General features: G+C 44.3%; 3 protein-coding genes across 3 annotated transcripts; 2 read left to right on the top strand and 1 right to left on the bottom strand.

Moving 5' to 3' along the window:
• Positions 1–523: 523 nt before the first annotated feature.
• atf4a (activating transcription factor 4a) lies at positions 524–7,318 on the top strand. Its single transcript, XM_056245007.1, is given in 4 exon segments — positions 524–683; positions 1,883–2,236; positions 6,478–7,076; positions 7,078–7,318. Coding segments are annotated over 3 exon segments (1,032 nt in total). The 5' UTR covers positions 524–683; positions 1,883–2,004; the 3' UTR covers positions 7,279–7,318.
• A 5,619-nt stretch (positions 7,319–12,937) lies between these two features.
• LOC130079662 (uncharacterized) lies at positions 12,938–15,065 on the top strand. The gene is made up of 2 exons (XM_056245003.1): positions 12,938–13,047; positions 14,067–15,065. The coding sequence occupies exons 1-2, from the start codon at positions 12,977–12,979 to the stop codon at positions 14,998–15,000; spliced, it is 1,005 nt and encodes a 334-aa protein (XP_056100978.1). The 5' UTR covers positions 12,938–12,976; the 3' UTR covers positions 15,001–15,065.
• A 4,302-nt stretch (positions 15,066–19,367) lies between these two features.
• Positions 19,368–20,723, bottom strand: LOC130079666 (G-protein coupled receptor 35-like). Its single transcript, XM_056245008.1, has one exon. The coding sequence runs from the start codon at positions 20,526–20,528 to the stop codon at positions 19,638–19,640; it is 891 nt and encodes a 296-aa protein (XP_056100983.1). The 5' UTR covers positions 20,529–20,723; the 3' UTR covers positions 19,368–19,637.
• Positions 20,724–22,501: the final 1,778 nt, after the last annotated feature.

Raw genomic sequence — 22,501 nt, 5'->3', positions numbered from 1 at the left:
CATGATCTACAGAAACTCGAAAAATTAGAATATCGTGCAAAAGTTCATTTATTTCAGTAATTCAACTTAAAAGGTGAAACTAATACATGCAAAGTGAGATATTTCAAGCCTTTAATTGTTATAATTTTGATGATTATGGCTTACAGCTTAAGAAAACCTTTGGACAATATTCTAATTTTGAATTTGGGGTTTTCATAAGCTGTACGCCATAATCATCAAAATTATAACAAATAAAGGCTTGAAATATCTCACCTTGCATGTAATGAGTCTATATAATATATTATTTTCACCTTTTAAGTTGAATTACTGAAATAAATGAACTTTTGCATGATATTCTAATTTTTCGAGCTTCACCCGTACATCCCTTGAGAACGCAAATATTTAGGAACTATTTGTTTGCTAGATTTTGACAGGCTCAGAAACCAATCATCATCCACACACGGGGCGGAGCGACACGAGCAGATTGGGTGCGGCGGAAGGTCACAGTGTGGGTGTGATGTGTGAGTATATAAGCGGAAGCGCCGCCGTTACAACGTTTTCTCTCTCCGGCCCTCCATCTCTCCGCACACAGCGACATCTCCCGCGGGAATCATGGCAGTTTAGCGGCTTGCAGCGGCTACATACGCGGCGGCGAATCCGGCAGTGCAGAGGTCAAGTGCACTGGCTCTTTTTGGCAAAATGGCGTAAGTATATCTCATCTCTTGACATTTGATGTAGTGGTGTAATAATACGGATTGTCATAAACTCGTCCAACTTTTGAAAAGCTGTTGTATTTGTTAAACTAACGGAATTTGACGTTCAACAATACGGTGTTGCTGACTATAGTGTGTTCTCAAACGATCTCCGTTTGTTTTGATTCGTCCGTTTTGTTTTGACTGACTGACACGCGCTTATCCATAAAAATAAACAATCGGGACTTTTTAACGGCAACGTGGCACCACAAAATGGCGCGCGCGCTCTTTCCGCGTGACCGGGGCCCCATAGTGAGCGCTGGAAATGGCGCGAGGTCGTCAATGACACGTCATCATTTGCAGGAACAAAGGGGCGGGGATAACCGGTCTTATGACCATATTAGGAAATGTTGTCGGGAAGGGCGGGGAAATTCCTGCCCAGATCCGTTTTACTAACTGGGTTAAATTAAATATAGTTGTGAGGAGGAGTTTAGGGTTGGTAAATATTGGGGAAGTAAATTTGTAGGGTGTTTTTTTAATGGGCTATACTTGAATTCCTTAATGCAGTTTAGAGACTGGATAAACTGGTTTATGGTGCTGATATTCACAACTGGTTAAGATTAGGGAAGTTTTATTTCCTTTATGAAATAAGGGCCAGTTTTTGTTGTGTTAAATCTTCCCTCCAGCAAGGGTTGGGCAACCAGAACCAGTTCTACCAAAAAAAAAAAAAACTTTCATGTAAGTTCGGGTGTTAACGTTAACCTTTGAGAAACACCTGCATTCGTCATAGTACTATATTAAAATTAACAAATTTTTAAATAATGAATGAGCGTTTAAGTGCTGATGCAGCTCACAGATGTGGACACCTGTTGCCGTTGAACTTTATTTTTAACCGCGTGATTAATAATGTGTGTGAATGCCGTTTACGCCCTCCAGATATTTTCCATCCTCAAAATTACTAGAATACTCAAGATTATTGGCCTTTAAATTTAACAACTGACATATTCAACATAATTCATGTGTGAGAGTTTAACAGAAGGACGGACAAAACCAGTCAAATATCAACTGAGTTCTTGTCATATTTATTACCATTTTCAAAACTATAGCGAATAAACTGAGATAATGTGAGATGTTGAAGGAGTCTGAATAAATGTAGAAATGTTCAGATGTAAGAGTGTTTTGGTCCCTAATGCCCTGATGTTGTGTTCCAGGTCTCCCGTGTCCTCCACCCACAGCTCTGCTGCTGTAGACAGCATAACCACCGCGTTCACACACACACACTCGCTCGAACCCCTTCACCTTCATCCCCATCATCACACACTGAGCCTCTGCCATGTCTCTGAGTGTGGAGGCCCTGATCCTGGGGCCCTCATCTCTGACGGCTGACCCCTTCGGGCCCCTGCTGGACGAAGACGAGGAGCGCGCTCTCTCTGCAGGGTCTTCCTCACCCCTCTCCTCTTCCTCATGTCTCTCGCCCCTCTCTCCCTCTCCTCACGCTTCTGTAGGGTGTAAAGAGCTGCAGTCGCTCTCCTGGACTCCTCGATCTGAGCCAGGGCAGAGTAAAGGTGAGGACTACACACACGCACACTGGTCGACTTAACTGCGCACACACACACTGGTCGACTTAACTGCGCACACACACACTGGTCGACTTAACTGCGCACACACACACTGGTCGACTTAACTGCGCACACACACTGGTCGACTTAACTGCGCACACACACACTGGTCGACTTAACTGCGCACACACACACTGGTCGACTTAACTGCGCACACACACACTGGTCGACTTAACTGCGCACACACACACTGGTCGACTTAACTGCGCACACACACACTGGTCGACTTAACTGCGCACACACACACTGGTCGACTTAACTGCACAAACACACACTGGTCGACTTAACTGCGCACACAAATACACACTTGGTGACCACTGCACACACACACACATATTGGATGGCTTCACTAAAGACTTCCCTGCACACACTCTAGACGACTTCACTTCGCACACATACACTGGGTGACTTCACTGCACAAACACTGGTCGACTTAACTGCGCACACACACACTGGTCGACTTAACTGCACACACACACACTGGTCGACTTAACTGCACACACACACACTGGTCGACTTAACTGCGCACACACACACTGGTCGACTTAACTGCGCACACACACACTGGGTGACTTCACTGCACACACACACACTGGTCGACTTAACTGCACACACTGGTCGACTTAACTGCGCACACAAATACACACTTGGTGACCACTGCACACACACACACATATTGGATGGCTTCACTAAAGACTTCCCTGCACACACTCTAGACGACTTCACTTCGCACACATACACTGGGTGACTTCACTGCACAAACACTGGTCGACTTAACTGCGCACACACACACTGGTCGACTTAACTGCACACACACACACTGGTCGACTTAACTGCACACACACACACTGGTCGACTTAACTGCGCACACACACACTGGTCGACTTAACTGCACACACACACACTGGTCGACTTAACTGCACACACACACACTGGTCGACTTAACTGCGCACACACACACTGGTCGACTTAACTGCGCACACACACACTGGTCGACTTAACTGCGCACACACACACTGGTCGACTTAACTGCACACACACACACTGGTCGACTTAACTGCGCACACACACACTGGGTGACTTCACTGCACACACACACACTGGGTGACTTCACTGCACACACACACACTGGGTGACTTCACTGCACACACACACACTGGGTGACTTCACTGCACACACACACACTGGTCGACTTCACTGCGCACACACACACTGGGTGACTTCACTGCACACACACACACTGGGTGACTTCACTGCACACACACACACTGGGTGACTTCACTGCACACACACACACTGGGTGACTTCACTGCACACACACACACTGGTCGACTTAACTGCGCACACACACACTGGTCGACTTAACTGCGCACACACACACTGGTCGACTTAACTGCACACACACACACTGGTCGACTTAACTGCGCACACACACACTGGGTGACTTCACTGCACACACACACACTGGGTGACTTCACTGCACACACACACACTGGGTGACTTCACTGCACACACACACACTGGGTGACTTCACTGCACACACACACACTGGGTGACTTCACTGCGCACACACACACTGGGTGACTTCACTGCACACACGCACACTGGTCGACTTAACTGCGCACACACACACTGGTCGACTTAACTGCGCACACACACACTGGTCGACTTAACTGCACACACACACACTGGTCGACTTAACTGCGCACACACACACTGGGTGACTTCACTGCACACACACACACTGGGTGACTTCACTGCACACACACACACTGGGTGACTTCACTGCACACACACACACTGGGTGACTTCACTGCACACACACACACTGGTCGACTTCACTGCGCACACACACACTGGGTGACTTCACTGCACACACACACACTGGGTGACTTCACTGCACACACACACACTGGGTGACTTCACTGCACACACACACACTGGGTGACTTCACTGCACACACACACACTGGTCGACTTAACTGCGCACACACACACTGGTCGACTTAACTGCGCACACACACACTGGGTGACTTCACTGCACACACACACACTGGTCGACTTAACTGCGCACACACACACTGGGTGACTTCACTGCACACACACACACTGGGTGACTTCACTGCACACACACACACTGCACACACACACACACACACTGGGTGACTTCACTGCACACACACACACTGGTCGACTTAACTGCGCACACACACACTGGGTGACTTCACTGCACACACACACACTGGTCGACTTAACTGCGCACACACACACTGGGTGACTTCACTGCACACACACACACTGGGTGACTTCACTGCACACACACACACACTGGTCGACTTAACTGCGCACACACACACTGGGTGACTTCACTGCGCACACACACACTGGGTGACTTCACTGCACACACACACACTGGGTGACTTCACTGCACACACACACACTGGTCGACTTAACTGCGCACACACACACTGGGTGACTTCACTGCGCACACACACACTGGGTGACTTCACTGCACACACACACACTGGTCGACTTAACTGCGCACACACACACTGGGTGACTTCACTGCGCACACACACACTGGGTGACTTCACTGCGCACACACACACTGGGTGACTTCACTGCACACACACACACTGGGTGACTTCACTGCACACACACACACTGGTCGACTTAACTGCGCACACACACACTGGGTGACTTCACTGCGCACACACACACTGGGTGACTTCACTGCGCACACACACACTGGGTGACTTCACTGCGCACACACACACTGGGTGACTTCACTGCGCACACACACACTGGGTGACTTCACTGCACACACACACACTGGGTGACTTCACTGCGCACACACACACTGGGTGACTTCACTGCGCACACACACACTGGGTGACTTCACTGCGCACACACACACTGGGTGACTTCACTGCACACACACACACACTGGGTGACTTCACTGCACACACACACACACTGGTCGACTTAACTGCGCACACACACACTGGGTGACTTCACTGCGCACACACACACTGGGTGACTTCACTGCACACACACACACTGGGTGACTTCACTGCACACACACACACTGGGTGACTTCACTGCACACACACACACTGGGTGACTTCACTGCACACACACACACTGGGTGACTTCACTGCACACACACACACTGGGTGACTTCACTGCACACACACACACTGGGTGACTTCACTGCACACACACACACACACTGGGTGACTTCACTGCACACACACACACACACTGGGTGACTTCACTGCACACACACACACACTGGTCGACTTAACTGCGCACACACACACTGGGTGACTTCACTGCGCACACACACACTGGGTGACTTCACTGCGCACACACACACTGGGTGACTTCACTGCACACACACACACTGGGTGACTTCACTGCGCACACACACACTGGGTGACTTCACTGCGCACACACACACTGGGTGACTTCACTGCGCACACACACACTGGGTGACTTCACTGCACACACACACACTGGGTGACTTCACTGCACACACACACACTGGTCGACTTAACTGCGCACACACACACTGGGTGACTTCAATGCGCACACACACACTGGGTGACTTCACTGCACACACACACACTGGTCGACTTAACTGCGCACACACACACTGGGTGACTTCACTGCGCACACACACACTGGGTGACTTCACTGCACACACACACACTGGGTGACTTCACTGCACACACACACACTGGTCGACTTAACTGCGCACACACACACTGGGTGACTTCAATGCGCACACACACACTGGGTGACTTCACTGCACACACACACACTGGGTGACTTCACTGCACACACACACACATTTTGATTTGATTTTGTGATTTTCATGCAGTTTATTTTGATTAAAACTGAAATATACATAAAAACCAGACATGATTAAATCTAATAAAAATGGCAGAAACTTTTAAAGTTTGAACTTTAACTAAAATAAAAATTCAAAATATTACTGAAAACTATATTAGTTTCCTAATGATATTATAATAATAATAAACAACCATTAGTTACTGCAGTGTTTGTGTGGCTTATTCCAGTTCATAACTGGTAGCACAAATGCATTGCATTTAATAAACTCTCTATCTCTCTCTCCCCCTCTCTCTCCCTCCCTCTCTCTCTCCCCCTCTCTCTCTCTAACAGGCGATGTGTTCTCTGGCATGGATTGGATGACGGAGAAATTAGACCTGAGTGACTTCGACCTGGATTCTCTGATCGGGTCATGTGACTCGGACGAGCCGCCCAGTTCTCCAGAAGATCTGCTGGCCTGCCTGGACACTGACATGGATCTGGACCTGGACTCCCTCCCGTTCTGCTCCTCAGATCTGGGTCTGGCGCTGACCCTCGACCTTCCCGTCCCAGAACCATCGCAAACCCCCGTCGAGATCAAATCCGAGCCTGATCCGGCCGACACGTTAGATCTTGGAAGTGAAGTGTCCGTGCTTCGGACTCCCGGGATCATGCTCAGTCTGAGTCCATCTCACATCGTGGTGGTTCTGAGCCCGAAAGAGGAGGCGAGCAGCACCGACGATTCATCCGATAGCGATAGTGGAATCTCAGTGTCGGAATCCCCGACTCACCAACCAGATCCGAATCCCGCAGGATCCTCCAGGACCAAACCCTACTCCAGAACCGACCCGGATCCAGTCGTCACCGGCCGAGTGAAGGCCGTTCCCGGCGCTCCTAAAGTCGTGGAGAAGAAGCTAAAGAAGATGGAGCAGAATAAGACTGCCGCGACCCGGGTACCGGCAGAAGAAGCGGGCCGAGCAGGAGGTTCTGTCCCACGAGTGCTCCGACTTGGAGAAGAGGAACCGCGAGCTGGCGGAGAAAGCAGAGTCCATCAGTCGGGAAATCAAATATCTCACGGATCTCATGGAGGAAGTTCGGTCCGCCAACAACCGCAGGAGCAAAGCTAAAGCCCAGGGTTCTGCCGGGTCCGGTTAGGTTCTGGTCCGGTGCTGTTCTGCCGGGTCCGGTTAGGTTCTGGTCGAACACTGGAGACCGTCTGCACTATTAAACTCTCTGATTCATCCTCGTCCAGCAAGGGGCCGCATCATCACAGTTGTTACACTGAACCTGTTGCTTGTAAATATGCTATTTAAAACTAGCTAAACATGCTAGCTCTGTCATGGAGTGTGTTGTTAAATCTCTTCACTGTTTTCTATTAAAGACGCCATCAAACGCAACGCTTGTGTCTGAATCTGCTCTCCAATATTTTATAACATGTTTTGCTCATTGTTCACATTTTTGCCTAAAATTTTACCTCAAACATCTTGACAGTTATTAGTGTATAACTTAACTCGGCTGGATTACATCATCAGATTCTAAATTATATTGTAGTTCAATATTACATTTTATAATGGTCATAACTGAGACTGCTTACTTTTTTATTGGTTACATTATTACTTAATGTTCACAAAATGGCAGTAAATATTTTTCTTTTAAATATTTTGTTGGAGTTACACCAGTCAAGAGACCTCAGCACACACACACACACACCCTCTCTCAGACTGTATCTTCATTTTTAAATTGTACACATTTATGCTTTACCTTTTCATAAACTCGCAAACGCCTGCAGTTCCATCACAAACACCAGCTGGTAATGTTTAATGTGCTTCATTTTGTTGATGATTTTCAACACATTTTAGTTTTATGTGACTATAGTAGATTATCCCGTTCAAATCTATGTAATCTGTTTCCTAAAAGTCAAAAGGAATCCAAAATCATAAAGTAGTCCGCTTATATTTCCTACAGTGTGTTGTGTAATGGGTTACGTTACTCACTAGTTTTCATATATATGTGTGTGTGTGTTTATATATGTATAGTACACACACTGTTCAAGGGTGCACGGGAAACCCCTCAGGAGCTGATGTTGTAAGTGTGTGTAATGGAGTTTACAGCCCAAACACACACAGCTGTGGTTTCCACTACGCCTCCACGTGTGTGTGTGTATGTGTCTGTGTGTTCCTGATCTCACACACGTGTGTGTGTGTGCAGGGGCGTAGCAACCGGGGGGGACACGTCCCCCCCACTTTTAGAAACAGGTGATTCTGTCCCCCGCATTTTTTTTTACTCCGCGCCAATATTTCCGCCCGTGTTCTCTGATTTGTTACTTAGACTTGAGTGAGCTAACATTCAGCCAATCACAGCGCGAAGCATCTATTGGGCGCGTCTGCCATGAGCTTCAAATCTGTTGTTGCTCTTGCGAATTTTCGTGTTTGTTTAGTCGCTTTGCTGTTTGGCCGTCTAATGCACCCCAGAAAAAAAGCAGAGGACTACATTATTTTTTTTTCAAACACACACTGTTACAGTATGTCGCGATGACATGAATCACACGTAAAGTTTCCTTATTATGATTTAACCTACTGTAACGCTGTAAGAAGTGTAAGACAACAGAACCCGTATGGACCTCGTCACGTCGCGCCGGATTGTGCCGAGTGTGTGTTAAATGCTCTCCTACCTGTTGCTTTGGATAAAAGCGTCTGTTAAATGAGACATAACAGATTATTCCCAGCAGGCACACAACGTCATAAGACGTTGATATTTGGTTAAATTTTGGTTGCGACGTCGGGGTGACCAAAATTCAATGTAAATTCAACATCTAATGTCAATGTTAAATTGATGTCCAATACCGAATACATTGATTTAGGTTTTATTGATATATTTTTTTATAAAATGTCTGTTGTATAAAATTACTGTAGGCTATATGTAATCTGTTATGTACTCATTGAACACTTTTTTTGGTCCAACTGTTAGTAAGATAAAAGTTAGGCCTATTGTTCAAGTGTAGTTTAACTGAAATATTGTAAATATCATAAAATATCTTTATTTCATAAAAATAAAGTATAGATGTCCACAGTTGTCTGAAAGTCCCAAGTCCTGCAATATTTTTTTTATTTCGAGTATGATTTCACAAAAATAGGTTGCTGTAAACTATCATGGCATGTTCCCAAAATTGGCACTAGGGTGCTGTAAAATGCCAATTGCTATTCCATCTAGAATTTATTATTATGAACATCAACTTTCAGTCCCTCCAGAAAAACGCGATTATGCGATCGCATGATTCAATAATCAGCCAAAGTCTGCATATTTATGCGGGGGCATTTTTTCAAATACGCCGCACTTTTGCCGTATAAATTGCCGATTTCCACGCAGAATATGCGGGGCTTGTATGATTTCATAATCCCCGCATTTTTGTTGCAAAAAAAAGTCACATACATCTTAGCAGAAAGTTGAAAAATGTTGCGTTTGCTTCACACGAGAGCAGCCGTTTCCCCCTGTTGCCATGGGAACGTTATGAAGTGACGTAATTACGCGACATGAACATCATTGAAAAAAAAAACTGTAAAACAGGAAACATTTTTTTCATATTTTATTTATTCATTTTTACTGAAGTTGTAGCATATTCCTTTTGTAAAGCTACAGAACTTGTTTGACTCATCAATGTTTTGTAAGTTTGAGCCATGTGTTTATTAAGGTCTGAAATAAAACAAGATTAAATATTCCAGCACTTTCTGTGATGTAGTATGTTTGCTTATCATAGGAAGTAATAAGAAATAGCTCTTTACATTAAGGTAGTAGCCTAGTGAGAACAGGGTGTTGGGGAATCACTTTTTCTCTCTTTTTCATCAAACCGCAGTTTTTGTAAGTTCCCGCAATTTCATCACATAAAATTGCAAATATCCTGCATATTCCATCGCCGCATAATCAAGGATTTTTGCCCGCAACAATCACAAAAAAACTCCGCATTTTTCTGGAAGGACTGACCTTTGGGTCACATCACCACACCATTTTGTCCCCCCCACTTTTATAATGGCTGCTACGCCCCTGTGTGTGTGTGTGTGTTCCTGATCTCACACAGGAGCTCTAATACTGATCACCTCCGCCTCAAGAACACACACACACTAATACACATTCACAATCTCACACACTAATACACATTTCTCACACACTAATACACATTACACACACATACAAACTCTCACACACATACACACTCACACTCTCTCACACACACTCTCTGAACGTCATCGGGGTTTACTCCTCTAGTGCTCGAGTATTACTGTCTCAGTCCACTGTGACCTTACTGATCACACGCATGATCACACACGGGGTTTATCCTGAGTTACCTGGTGTGTGTGTGTCAGAGAGAGAGAGAGAGCGAGCGTATGGTGTGTGTGTGTGTGTGTCAGAAAGAGAGAGAGTGTATGGTGTGTTTATTTGTTAGTGTGTGTATTTGTAAGTGTATGTATGAGTGTTTGTGTGGGTGTTTGAATGAATGTATATGAGAGTTAGTGTGTGTGTGTATGACAGTTTGTGTGTGTATGAGTGAGTGTGTGTAAGTGTGTATGTATGATTGTGTGTGTGTGTGTGTGTGTGTGTGTGTTTGAGTGTGTATGAGAGTTTGTGTGTTTGAGTGTATCTGAGAGTTTGTGTGTGTGTGTGTGTGTGTGTGTATTTGTAAGTGTGTATGTGAGTGAGTCAGTGTGTGTGTGTGTTTATGTATGAGTGGGAGTGTGTAATGTGTATTAGTGTGTGTGTGTGAGTGTGTGTGCGTGTGTGTGTGTGTGTTTGAGTGTATATGAGAGTTTGTGTGTGTGTTTGTTTTTATGAATGAGTGGGAGTGTGTAATGTGTATTAGTGTGTGTGTGTTTGAGTGTATATGAGAGTTTGTCTGTATGTATGTGTGTTTGAGTGTATATGAGTGTGTGTGTGTGTGTGTGTGTGTGTGTGTGTGTGTGTGTGTGTGTGTGTGTGTGTGTGTGTGTGTGTGTGTGTGTGTGTGTGTGTGTGTGTGTGTGTGTGTGTGTGTGTGTGTATGAGTGTGTATGAGAATTTTCTCGTGTGACTGAGGAACAGATGAATGTGTGTTTAGTCTGAACTGCAGGTTTCTCACGGGTGTGTGAGCCGAATCCTGGACATCCGTTCTTGTAACAAACTGCACACACACACACACAGTCAAAGAAATCGCTGTGAGATCTTCACTCTGACCTGCAGTGTGTGTTTCAGAGACAGAAAGGACAGAATCTGATCGACTGTTCCTCAGTTTAGTGGGTTAATACCACATTATCTTCATCAAGAGATTAAGGGTGTGTGTGAGTGTCTGAGAGAGAGAGAGAGAGAGAGAGAGAGAGAGAGAGAGAGAGAGAGAGAGAGAGAGAGAGAGAGAGAGAGAGAGAGAGAGAGGAGAGAGAGAGAGAGTGTGTGTGTGTGTGTGTGTGTGTGTGTGTGTGTGTGTGTGTGTTTTTAACACAGTCCAGTTTTGACCCTTTGGGTTATATGAACATAACTGTGTCATTAACATAAATCAGTCATTAGTCTGCAGTGAAACGAGTTGTGTTCACAGATGATGTGTTTAACTCGCTGATCCTCTGAATCAGACTCGACTGAGACAGAGAGAGAGAGTGTGTGCGTGCGTGTGTGTGTGTGTGTATGCGCGCGCGCGCGTGCGTATGAGGAAGAGAGAGAGAGAGACAGAGCTTACCCTGTGTGAGAATCAGATTTCAACTCAGTTTATTAGTTTACAGTGACACTTCACAGGGTAAGAGCAAATTGTTAATGTGTCGATAGTATTGTTTTTATTTACATTTATTTAATTGTTTTATATACAGTCAAATCTGACTTTCACAGAAGGCAGATCACAGTCTGCCCCCCCCCCCCCCCCCCCCCCCATGACGTCGTCTTGCACTATTTTATTTGTATTTCAAAGTGCTTTTATAACACGTTTTATTTATCCCAACAAACCACGTTAAGACTGAACAGTCAGAGAGAGAGAGAGAGAGAGAGAGAGAGAGAGAGAGAGAGAGAGAGAGAGAGAGAGAGAGAGAGAGAGAGAGAGAGAGAGAGTCATTAGGGAGTGTGTGATTCACTCTTGTGTGTGTGTGTGTGTGTGTGTGTGTGTGTGTGTGTGTGTGTGTGTGTGTGTGTGTGTGTGTGGTTTTAACACGCTCTAACCGGATTTCACCGGTTCAGTCAAACAAACCAGAAACCCATGAGTCATGCACTCTAAGGAAATAATTGTGAATAGATATTATTCTGTTTATTGACTAAATGAAATGTGCAAGGTTTTTATTATTATTGTTTTACTGTAACTGTAACACTGCCGGTTTAGTGTAAAGATCTTAAAATATTCTACGACTCATTGAATTCAATCACTCACTTTAAATAAGAAGTGTATAAAAACATCTCTTATATTTAAAAAAATAATTTGTAGAATTTAATGTTTTACTCTGTACAATGTAAGATTTGTTATATGTTTTCCCCAATATCTGTTTGGCTTATGTTGGATGTTAAATGTCATTGTAAGGTTATATGAAAGATGAGAAAAAGAAAAAAAGATTTACATTAGTAGAGAACTACAAATGAGAATATTTACATTAGGTAATCACTTATACTGATTCTCTTGTACAGAGAGCAAATGGACGCCTTTCTCCCGGAGCTGTTGCGATGACGCGCTTCTGGACTCTCACTCTCTGAGGCTTTGGCGCCCCCTGGTGGACGAGTGTAAACTCACGCCGCAGTTCCGCTTCCGGCCGGCAGGAGGCGCTGTTCCTCAGGATATTCAGGATGGAGAGAGATGGTCACGCGGAAGTCAGTTTGAGCTCGAGCTGTTCGTGTCTTTACCGTGTTGTTTCTCAGTCAGATGCTAATGAAAATAAGTCAGCGGTGGGTTTTTAACAGTTGTGCTGTGATACTCGGAAGCTTATTAGGAAGGTACAGAAATGTCTGACTGTGTGTGTGTGTGAGAGAGAGAGAGAGAGAGAGAGAGAGAGAGAGAGAGAGAGAGAGAGAGAGAGAGAGAGAGAGAGAGAGAGAGAGAGAGAGAGAGAGAGAGAGTGAGTGAAAGTGAGTGTGTGTCTGTAAGAGTGTGATTGTTTGTCTGTAAGTGTGTCTCTAAGAAAGTGTGTGTGAGTGTGTCTGTAAGAGTATGTGTGTGTGTCTGTATGAGAGTGTGTGTCTGTAACAGTATGTGTGTGAGTGTGTCTGTAAGTGTGTGTGTCTCTGAGTGCGTGTGTGTGTGTGTGTGTCTGTAAGAGAGTGTGTCTGTAACAGTATGTGTGTGAGTGTGTCTGTAAGTGTGTGTGTCTGTGAGTGTGTGTGTCTGTGAGTGTGTGTGTGTGTCTGTAAGAGAGTGTGTGTGTGTCTGTGAGTGAGTGTGTGTCTGTAAAAGTATGAATGTGAATGTGTGTGTCTGTAAGAGAGTGTGTGTCTGTAAGAGTATGTGTGTGAGTGTGTCTGTAAGAGTATGTCTGTGTGTGTCTGTAAGAGTATGTCTGTGTGTGTCTGTAAGAGTATGTGTGTGAGTGTGTGTCTGTAAGAGAGTGTGTGTGTGTGTGTGTGTGTGTGTGTCAGTAAGAGAGTGTGTCTGTAACAGTATGTGTGTGAGTGTGTCTGTAAGTGTGTGTGTCTGTGAGTGAGTGAGTGAGTGAGTGTGTGTGTGTCTGTGAGTGTGTGTGTGTCTGTAAGAGAGTGTGTGTGTGTCTGTAAGAGAGTGTGTGTCTGTAAGAGTGTGTCTGTAAGTGTGTGTGTCTGTGAGTGAGTGAGTGAGTGAGTGTGTGTGTGTCTGTGAGTGAGTGTGTGTCTGTAAGAGAGTGTGTGTGTGTCTGTAAGAGAGTGTGTGTCTGTAAGAGTGTGTCTGTAAGTGTGTGTGAGTGTGTGTGTGTCTGTAAGCCAGAGATCCACTAAATAAATAATTGAATCTATCATTTATCATTTTAATATCTGTCTCCCAGAATGTCCTCATGCGTGTCTGATCTCCAGGAGAAGTGTGTGTTCTGGCAGACCTCAGATCTGCAGGCGTTCCTGCACTCCTCCCCGTGGACACCAGGGGTCGCTGTCGTCACGCACACACACACTCACACACACAGCCTCTTCCACGCCCCCGAGGACGAGTTCCTGCGTGTGTTACGGGCCGCGAGGACCGTCGCGCTCCTGCTGTGTGAGAGTCTGTGTGTTCAGCGCTGCGCTCTGGTCCACACGCCGCAGAGCCGGGCCCGGGCCGAGCTCCTCCTCGTCCCCCTCCACGGCCTCGAGTCCCACTGGAAAGCTCACCTCGCCCCGGACGAGGACTTCCAAGCGTTCGATCCCGGGTACATCAGTTCCAGAAGCGGGCCGCGCTGGACCGACGCCGATCTAGAGGCGGTTAAGAATCGCATCCGTGTTCATCTTCCCGAACCGAACGCACCTTTAAACCACACCTTTCTCGGCGAATCCTCCGACTCCGGGTTGTTCCCGCGCATCATCCGCGGAGAAGAAAAGCACTGGCGAATTTGGGAAGACGACGAACATGTCGCGTTCCTCACGCCGTTTCCCAACACACCTGGACTCACTGTTCTGGTTCCCCGTAAGCCGTTATCCAGTGATGTCTTCCGATTGGAGGAGAGCGAGTACATCCGGATGGTGCTCGCGGCTCGGAAGGTGTCCCGGCTCCTGGAGGCGGGGCTTGGGGCCTGGGGGGTGGGGCTTATTTTCGAGGGCTTTGAGATCGATTACGCTCACGCCAAACTGATTCCACTCGTGTCCTCGCCTGACGAGGCACAGGTGAGCCCGACTTGTCCCGCTCCCGAGTTTTTCGAGCGCTATCCGGGGTACGTGACGTCGGTTAGCGGTCCGCCGGCCAGCAGCGAGAGTCTTCAAGAGATCTGGGCCAGAATTACCCAGCGCTGATCAAAGACTGTAAAGAAAGATGGACGACGCCCCTTCACTCTCTTCTATTGGTGAAAAGTGAAGCCGTGAAATATGGCGCTGACATCGAGACTCTTTTAAAGACTTGTGGCCAAATATAATTTGTCGCTGATCACTGAAATTTTTTGTAGTACTAACTTTTCCAACCTTATACACACAATTGTGAGGCATTTATTCAAGTGCTCATTTACAGTGTTCATCTGGTGCTCTTATAAAAAAAAATTTTTTTTAAACGGAATGGTTCGAAACTTGGTAAAGGTTTTGACACTTGCTGTGTGAACACGTATAAAAAAAAGTCTTGGACATGATTTTAAAAGGTTAAATGGTCCTGAAAAGAATAGTCACACTTGTATTGTTCGCGGTGGAAAATGAGCGCATTGTAAATGAATGGAGAGTTTCCTCTAGTGGAAGCGTTCGGTACTGCAGCCGCACACACTCACTGAACGCTCGATTACTGAGAGATCAGCCTCAGATTCGGGACACAGCTTGTTTAGATTTATGGCTTTGATTTTCTTGCAGTTTTAGAGTAAGACGTGATTTTGAAAATATATATTTCATATAAAAATTTAAAATAGTATTTTTGTGGATTTTTCATAACAATACATGTAAAATTTTGTTACTTTTAAAAGTTTTTAACCCGGCCCGTACCCGAAATCATTTAACCCGACCCGACCATTACGGTCATATTTTAAGCCTGAACCCGAGGTGCGTTTCTCACAGTAAACACCTTTTTTGTTGTTGCAATATTCTGTATTTTATAATTGCTTGCAACGATAATTAAAAAAAATACATGTACAAACACCGTTTCCCCAAAGCTCATCGCCCCCTCAGCACACACGAGAAAAAGCACAAGCTTACTAATTACGAACCTTTGAGGAGGTTGAACAGGTGAAACGGTCACAAATTCCTCTGGAACTCAAACATTAAACTTCAAAACAAAGTTTGCGCAGTTGCACAACTATTTACAGGCTATTCATTAAACATTAACCCAAACCCGACCCGAAACCATGAGTTTTTCGGGACCCGTCGGGCTCGGGTCGGGTGGCAGACCTCGGTGCCGTCTTTAAAAAGAGATTCTTGAAAGCATTCAAGATTTATAAGAGTTTATGTTGGACATTTCATTTTCAGGTCAATGCTCAAAAAGTGAATAAATGGATTATAAATACAGCATAACTACAATTAAGTATAAAAAAATCCCCTAAAAACAAACTATCAAAATAAAATATAGTACATTTCATTGACAAAAAAAAATAGTTTCATACATGGCTGCGTGTCAAACCTGTTTGCTTCACAGTTTTCACTGTTCAAATGAAGATAAATCTTGTTATTCTGATATTTCAGAGTATTCACACATGGCTGCTATAGTTCAGAAAGGAAGATTAACCGAACACAGACGTGAGTATATTGTTAAACAAGTTCCTTTATGAATCACACATCTAGCTAATATTGATATTCATGCCCTAACCATCTCTAGTAGCCAGAGATCAATGACAACACAAGCTCACGTGAGCATCTACTGTAAATGTTTTTCATGTTAATTATCTCGTAGCATCATCTAGTTACACAATTACAAGCTCGCACCATCTGTGTCACCTCAGCCCGCTCCTAATTAATCCCTAGGTATTTTAATTAACATCTTAATTAGTGGTGCGTTAAGTTCTTAATTATTCAGCGGGACACTTGGTATCTAATCTGTGAGAAATAAAAGAATCAGGTGATCTGATGAAACTCAAAACAGTGGCGAGAAGAAAGAGACGTTCAGCTCTGTTCACTGTAGCTTCATCTTCTCAGAGTCTAACGATCAATTAGAAAAGAGTGACGAGGAATGAAACGTTACTGAACAGGGTCACGTCTGGGGAAACACCACACACACACACACACACACACACACTCAGACAACTGGCACACACTCATGAAGTCAACATGTAATGATGAGCAGTTCATTAAATCAGTGGCTTTTGCTAAAATCAAGAGTTTACATCATCAACACACTGGAGAGCTTTACAATAGCAACAAGCAAACATTGAAATGCATTAATATTATAGAAAGCGGACCCTTAATATGCCTTATATGAAACTGCGTTGAAAAGTGGTTTAATGCAAATGGTTCATTGCAAAGACAGTGTGTGTGAGCTCAAATCATCTTCGTTCTCTGTGAGCGAGGTCTAATGTATTTAATATCATCTGGGTTATATTTTCTTTGTCTTGATGTTTCGTTCATGGTGTTTGAGGATGATGTCTTGACTTTTACCAGGTAGCTAACATACAATTGTGCCGAAATAGTGTGGAGTTTGATGCACACAATCTTTGACATCAACAGCACTATAGGAAGAGTTTTCTGCTCCCTTTGTAAAGTTAACGAGTCTATTTATTCTGCTGTTATATATGGTTAGTTTTATTGAATTGTATCTGATCCGGCTGCGTTTACACTGGCACGAAATATCCGATCTTTTACTCGCATCTGACACAGATCGGAGTTTGTTGCACACGTGTAAACACAAAAATCTGTTTCTTCTGCATCCGATCTGAGGCACTTCCAAATGTGGATTTAAATCAGATTCATATCCGATATCTGGGTATCCGACCCGCTTCTAAACACACATATCCGATTCCCATTTGAATTAAAAGCCACTACAAGACAAGGACGACACGTTTATTCACAAAGATAGCTTTATAATGTTGTATTGTGAGGCAGACGTGTGTGTGCGCTCGCTCACAGCTTTATATTGAGGTGGGAACTTTATTTGTAAAGAAAATAAATTGCACGAACACCAAACCGTTCAGGATCTGGTTTTCAACTTCTGACCGTGACGTTTATAAATAAAACCGCTTCGCTACTGAAAGCTACATTATATTTCTCAGCAATGAGGCGATAACTTCACTGTAATTAATTATACCAACAAACTTCACTATTAGTCTCTCTCTCTCTCTCTCTCTCTCTCTCTCTCTCTCTCTCTCTCTCTCTCTCTCCTCTCTCTCTCTCTCTCTCTCTCTCTCTCTCTCTCTCTCTCTCTCTCTCTCTCTCTCTCTCTCTCTCACATACACACTCTCTCACACACTCTCTCTCTCTCTCTCTCTCTCTCTCTCTCTCTCTCTCTCTCTCTCTCTCTCTCTCTCTCTCTCTCTCTCTCTCTCTCTCTCTCTCTCTCTCTTGCTCTGGTTAATTCATAAAATATATATATATATTAGGGGTGTAACGATACACGTATTCGTATTGAACCGTTCGATACGAGGCTTTCGGTTCGGTTTTCGGTACGCATTTTTGGACCATTTTTCCTGCCGAGCAAAATTTCGTTATTTCAAATGTAGGCGCGTCACGCGTGGCAAGCGCGCTCATAATGAAGAGACGCTGGCGTGACCACAACATTGCCCAACATCAAATGGCAAATGTAAGCGGAACGAAACCACTCGTTATTGTGTGGTTGACGGACCGTTTATCAGTTTGGACCAAAGCAGCGCGAGCCGATCTTCATCATTAGCACTGTTACTACACAGCCAAATCCAGTGAAGCAAACATTTGAATTCGCAACTGAAGTAATAACATCGCTGCGAGATCTAGAGAGAAACATTCACATTTCTCTGTTATTAACGGATCAAACAGCGCTGACGTGGAAACCAGGAAGAAACATTGTGCCATGAATGAACTATCCAGTGTCCACAGATCAGCAACATTCACCATGGGTTTACTGTAGTAACACTACTCACTGTAACCATGGGAGTGTGGCAGGAATAGGCTATAATGCTTTCAAGTAACATTATGTCGGTTTTATTTTGACATTATGAATACAGTTGCTGCCCTCAAATGTTAATCTGAACTAAAATAAACCTTTGTTTATAACAACTACAATATTACATTTCATTTTGTCCAAGGAGCTGTTTTGTTTTATAAGCTCCTAAGAAAAGGCAAGTATAGCTCCATCATTGCTCAAAGTAAAAAAAAAATATCATACTTTATGATGTTAGTTTTAATAAAAATGTAATTAAAAAAATTAAATCAAGGAAATTTCTCTGGCATTTCTTTCTTTTCGCTGTATCGGAAACGTACCGAATCGTACCGAACCGAACCGTGACACAAGTGTAGCGTATCGAACCGAACTGTGAATTTTGTGAACCGTTACACCCCTAATATATATATATTACAGCACTACTATATTTCACTTCAGAATTCTAGATCTAAACTAGATAAATAGACTATATATCTGTTCCGTCAGATTTTGCGCGGCAAAACATTAATGAGTCATGACAGCTGGTATCTTGTCCATGCTGGCAAATAATCATGACACCCGACATGAATTATGTAAATAATTGTAATATCATGGCCATTCAAAACCAGGGTCTACCATGTGATTAGTAAAACGATCACCGAAAACCATTTTGGGCGGGAATGAATGTAAACGCAGATATCGGATTCCAGTCCTGTCTAAAGTGAGTGTAAACAGGCGGGCCAAAAAATCGGATATGGTCAAAAGATTGGATCTGTGCATTAAGACTTGTAGAGTAAATGCAGCCATTGTTTATTTTTGGCCCCATTACAACAGACTTGAGGGCTTGTTTTGGCTCAAAACCCACCAGTTGAGAACCACTGAGACACAGATAGCCTTATATCACGCATGCTACGTTTCAGACGCTAACGTCGATGGGTTTCTTGGAGGGACTCTCGAGGCAGGGACAGAACTCGGACCACTCCATCTTCGAGATGTAGAGCAAAGGCTCCATAGTGCAGCTCAAGTCCATGATGGAGAACACGGCGAGGCTGATCTTACACCGAAACGTCTTGAACGAGTAGGTGGAGGCAAACGGTAGCAGAGCAACCGGAGGGAGATAGTTCACCACGATGATGGCGAGGACGATAGACACCATTTTGAAGGCTCTCTTCTTCAACGGGTTCATGACTTCTTTCCCTGCCACGCTTTTCCTGAGGACCCAGATGATGGACAGGTTGCAGAACACCATGAGGAAGAAGGCAGCGAGGATGACTCCGCTGAAGACTTCGTTCACACTCAAGACGCCTAAAAAGCATTTGGTCAACGAGTAGGCCAGGATGAGTCCCCAAACCACCATGGAGACGCCGATTCGGATGCGATTGTCACGGATCCCGGTGAATAAAATGGGGTGGACCACGGCGACGTACCTGTCCAGACAAATACAGGTGAGAAATAACGGAGTCACGTCTTTCAGCCCGTAGGCGAAACGCACGGAGTACCAGATAGTGTCGTCGCTGAGGTACAGCCGGTTGACCATGTCCACCGGCGTCATGAGGCCGAAATATGCGTCCAGGACCGAGAGGTTGAAAATAAAGATGTCAGACGTCGATCCCTCGCTCTTCTTCTTCAGAATCTGCCACATCACGAGGACGTTTAATGGCACGCCTGCAACCAGGTTTAATACTTTAACACCGAAGTAGAGGATAAACCAGTGAGGAGCCTCGGCACACGCCTCGAACAGGTACCACAGCGGACGGCGCCACCCAGAAGCGGTGGAGTTCAGGTTTAAACCCGTTATGTTTTCCATGAGGAATGATGATTAGCTGTGAATTAGAGCGTCGGTTCTTCGACGAGAGCGACTGTTCAGCAGCAAAACAAAGTGACGACCTTTCAAAGGTTTGTTTATGAGAACCTCATCATGAAATCAAGTTAAATTATTGCACAGAAATCTCTCCCGCTACAGATCCGTTCGATTGGCGGTTTCTCCCGGCGTTTCTCTGACCATCACCCGACTTAGTTTAGCGTCTCTCTCGGGGCGCTCCATTAAAAGCTTCTCCCGCGGGAGACAGAGGTGGGACGTCTTGGGCGAGACCAATTGTTGCGGGTCTTTTGGGTCAACAAGAAGGTGTGTAGCAGAAGAACTCGTCTGTGATTGGATGAAGAGGAGGGTCTGGCGGAAAAGTTCGTGATGAAGTCTGCAGTTTCGATGGAAGGGGATGATCAAAGTTTTGTGATGTAACTGCAGAGCTTCATGTCAACAAGTGATGCAAGGAACAAATGAGTAAATCTACTGTAACATCTTGCAAATACTCATTTCTGGCTCTCTGCCACTGAGTCCACAGCGGTGGGGAACGATATATATATGAGCTTACGACTGATTTCAGTTTACCAAAACACAGTTTCATTTCAGTGAACTCAACCAAAACATTAGAGTTTCAACTTACTTCAAATTTAGTTTGAATGCTTTTGTGTTTTCATACAGGGACTGATCTATTAACTTTTGCATTCTCATTTCTCACACACTTTAGGGTTCAGTATTTGGTGCAAATGTTTAATGACTGACAACAGTGAGTTTCTTTCACATTTCATTTCATTCAGATGCTGTGTATTCATGCATTTGAATTTTTCATTCATGCATGTCACTCGCTCAGATTTCACTTGAATCCAGGAGGTTTTAAAGGATGGGATTTTAGTAAACCTCTTGTTGGTTTCCACTCCTTTGTGTTACACAACATTTATGCATTTGGCAGACCCTTATTATTTCATGTTCAATTTGATTTTTTTCTGAGCCAAAAGCAACATGAGTTCAGTTTGGGATCGAATAGATCTTTTCTCTTTTGTATTCAAGTACTTATTTAAACAATGTTAATTTCATGAAAAGCTGTGAAGTTTTGTGAATATTTGGTTTCCTACAGGGCTGCGTGTCAAACCTGTTGGCTTTACAGTTTTCACTCTTCAAATGAAGATAAGTCCATCTCTCTTGTTATTCTGATATTTCAGAGTATTCACACATGGCTGCTATAGTTCAGAACAGAAGAATAAATAAACAGACATGTAAGTACATCATTTTTGGAGTTCCTTTATGCATAGTAAATACAACAAATATTTATATTTCTTGTCCTTATTGCTCTGGTCAATAAAACCATCTCTAGTAGCCAGAGATCAATGACAACACAAGCTCACGTGAGCATCTACTGTAAATGTTTTTCATGTTAATTAATCTCGTAGCATCATCTAGTTACACAATTACAAGCTCGCACCATCTGTGTCACCTCAGCCCGTTCCTAATTAATCCCTAGGTATTTTAATTAACATCTTAATTAGTGGTGCGTTAAGTTCTTAATTATTCACTGGGACACTTGGTATCTAATCTGTGAGAAATAAAAGAATCAGGTGATCTGATGAAAACTCAAAACAGTGATGAGAAGAAAGAGACGTTCAGCTCTGTTCACTGTAGCTTCATCTTCTCAGAGTCTAACGATCAATCAGAAAAGAGTGACGAGGAATGAAACGTTACAGAACAGGGTCACGTCTGGGGAAACACCACACACACACAACACTCAGACAACTGGCACACACTCATGAAGTCAACATGTTAATGATGAGCAGTTCATTAAATCAGTGGCTCTAAACAGGTTTTGCTAAAACCAAATCCATTGCAATACATAAACCAAAACCCCAGAGTCATACATCACAGTACTAAAATTAAACACTAAAATGCACTGACATTATATGAGTAGACTAGTTTCGTAGTTTGACTGGTCGAGACTGTTTTTCAAA

Source organism: Rhinichthys klamathensis, unplaced genomic scaffold (assembly GCF_029890125.1).
Source record: "Rhinichthys klamathensis goyatoka isolate OS25496 unplaced genomic scaffold, OSU_Roscu_1.1 h1tg001217l_1, whole genome shotgun sequence".
NCBI classification, from domain to species: Eukaryota; Metazoa; Chordata; class Actinopteri; order Cypriniformes; family Leuciscidae; genus Rhinichthys; species Rhinichthys klamathensis.
This window is presented reverse-complemented; position numbering and strand designations above follow the sequence as displayed.

Bases quoted from the DNA above. Each gene is read 5' to 3' on its own strand.
- LOC130079662 (XM_056245003.1), top strand. From the start codon at position 12,977: ATGCTAATGAAAATAAGTCAGCGGTGGGTTTTTAACAGTTGTGCTGTG. The intron at 13,048-14,066 runs GTACAGAAATGT...TCTGTCTCCCAG, and splicing joins CTCGGAAGCTTATTAGGAAG to AATGTCCTCATGCGTGTCTG.
- LOC130079666 (XM_056245008.1), bottom strand. From the start codon at position 20,528: ATGGAAAACATAACGGGTTTAAACCTGAACTCCACCGCTTCTGGGTGG.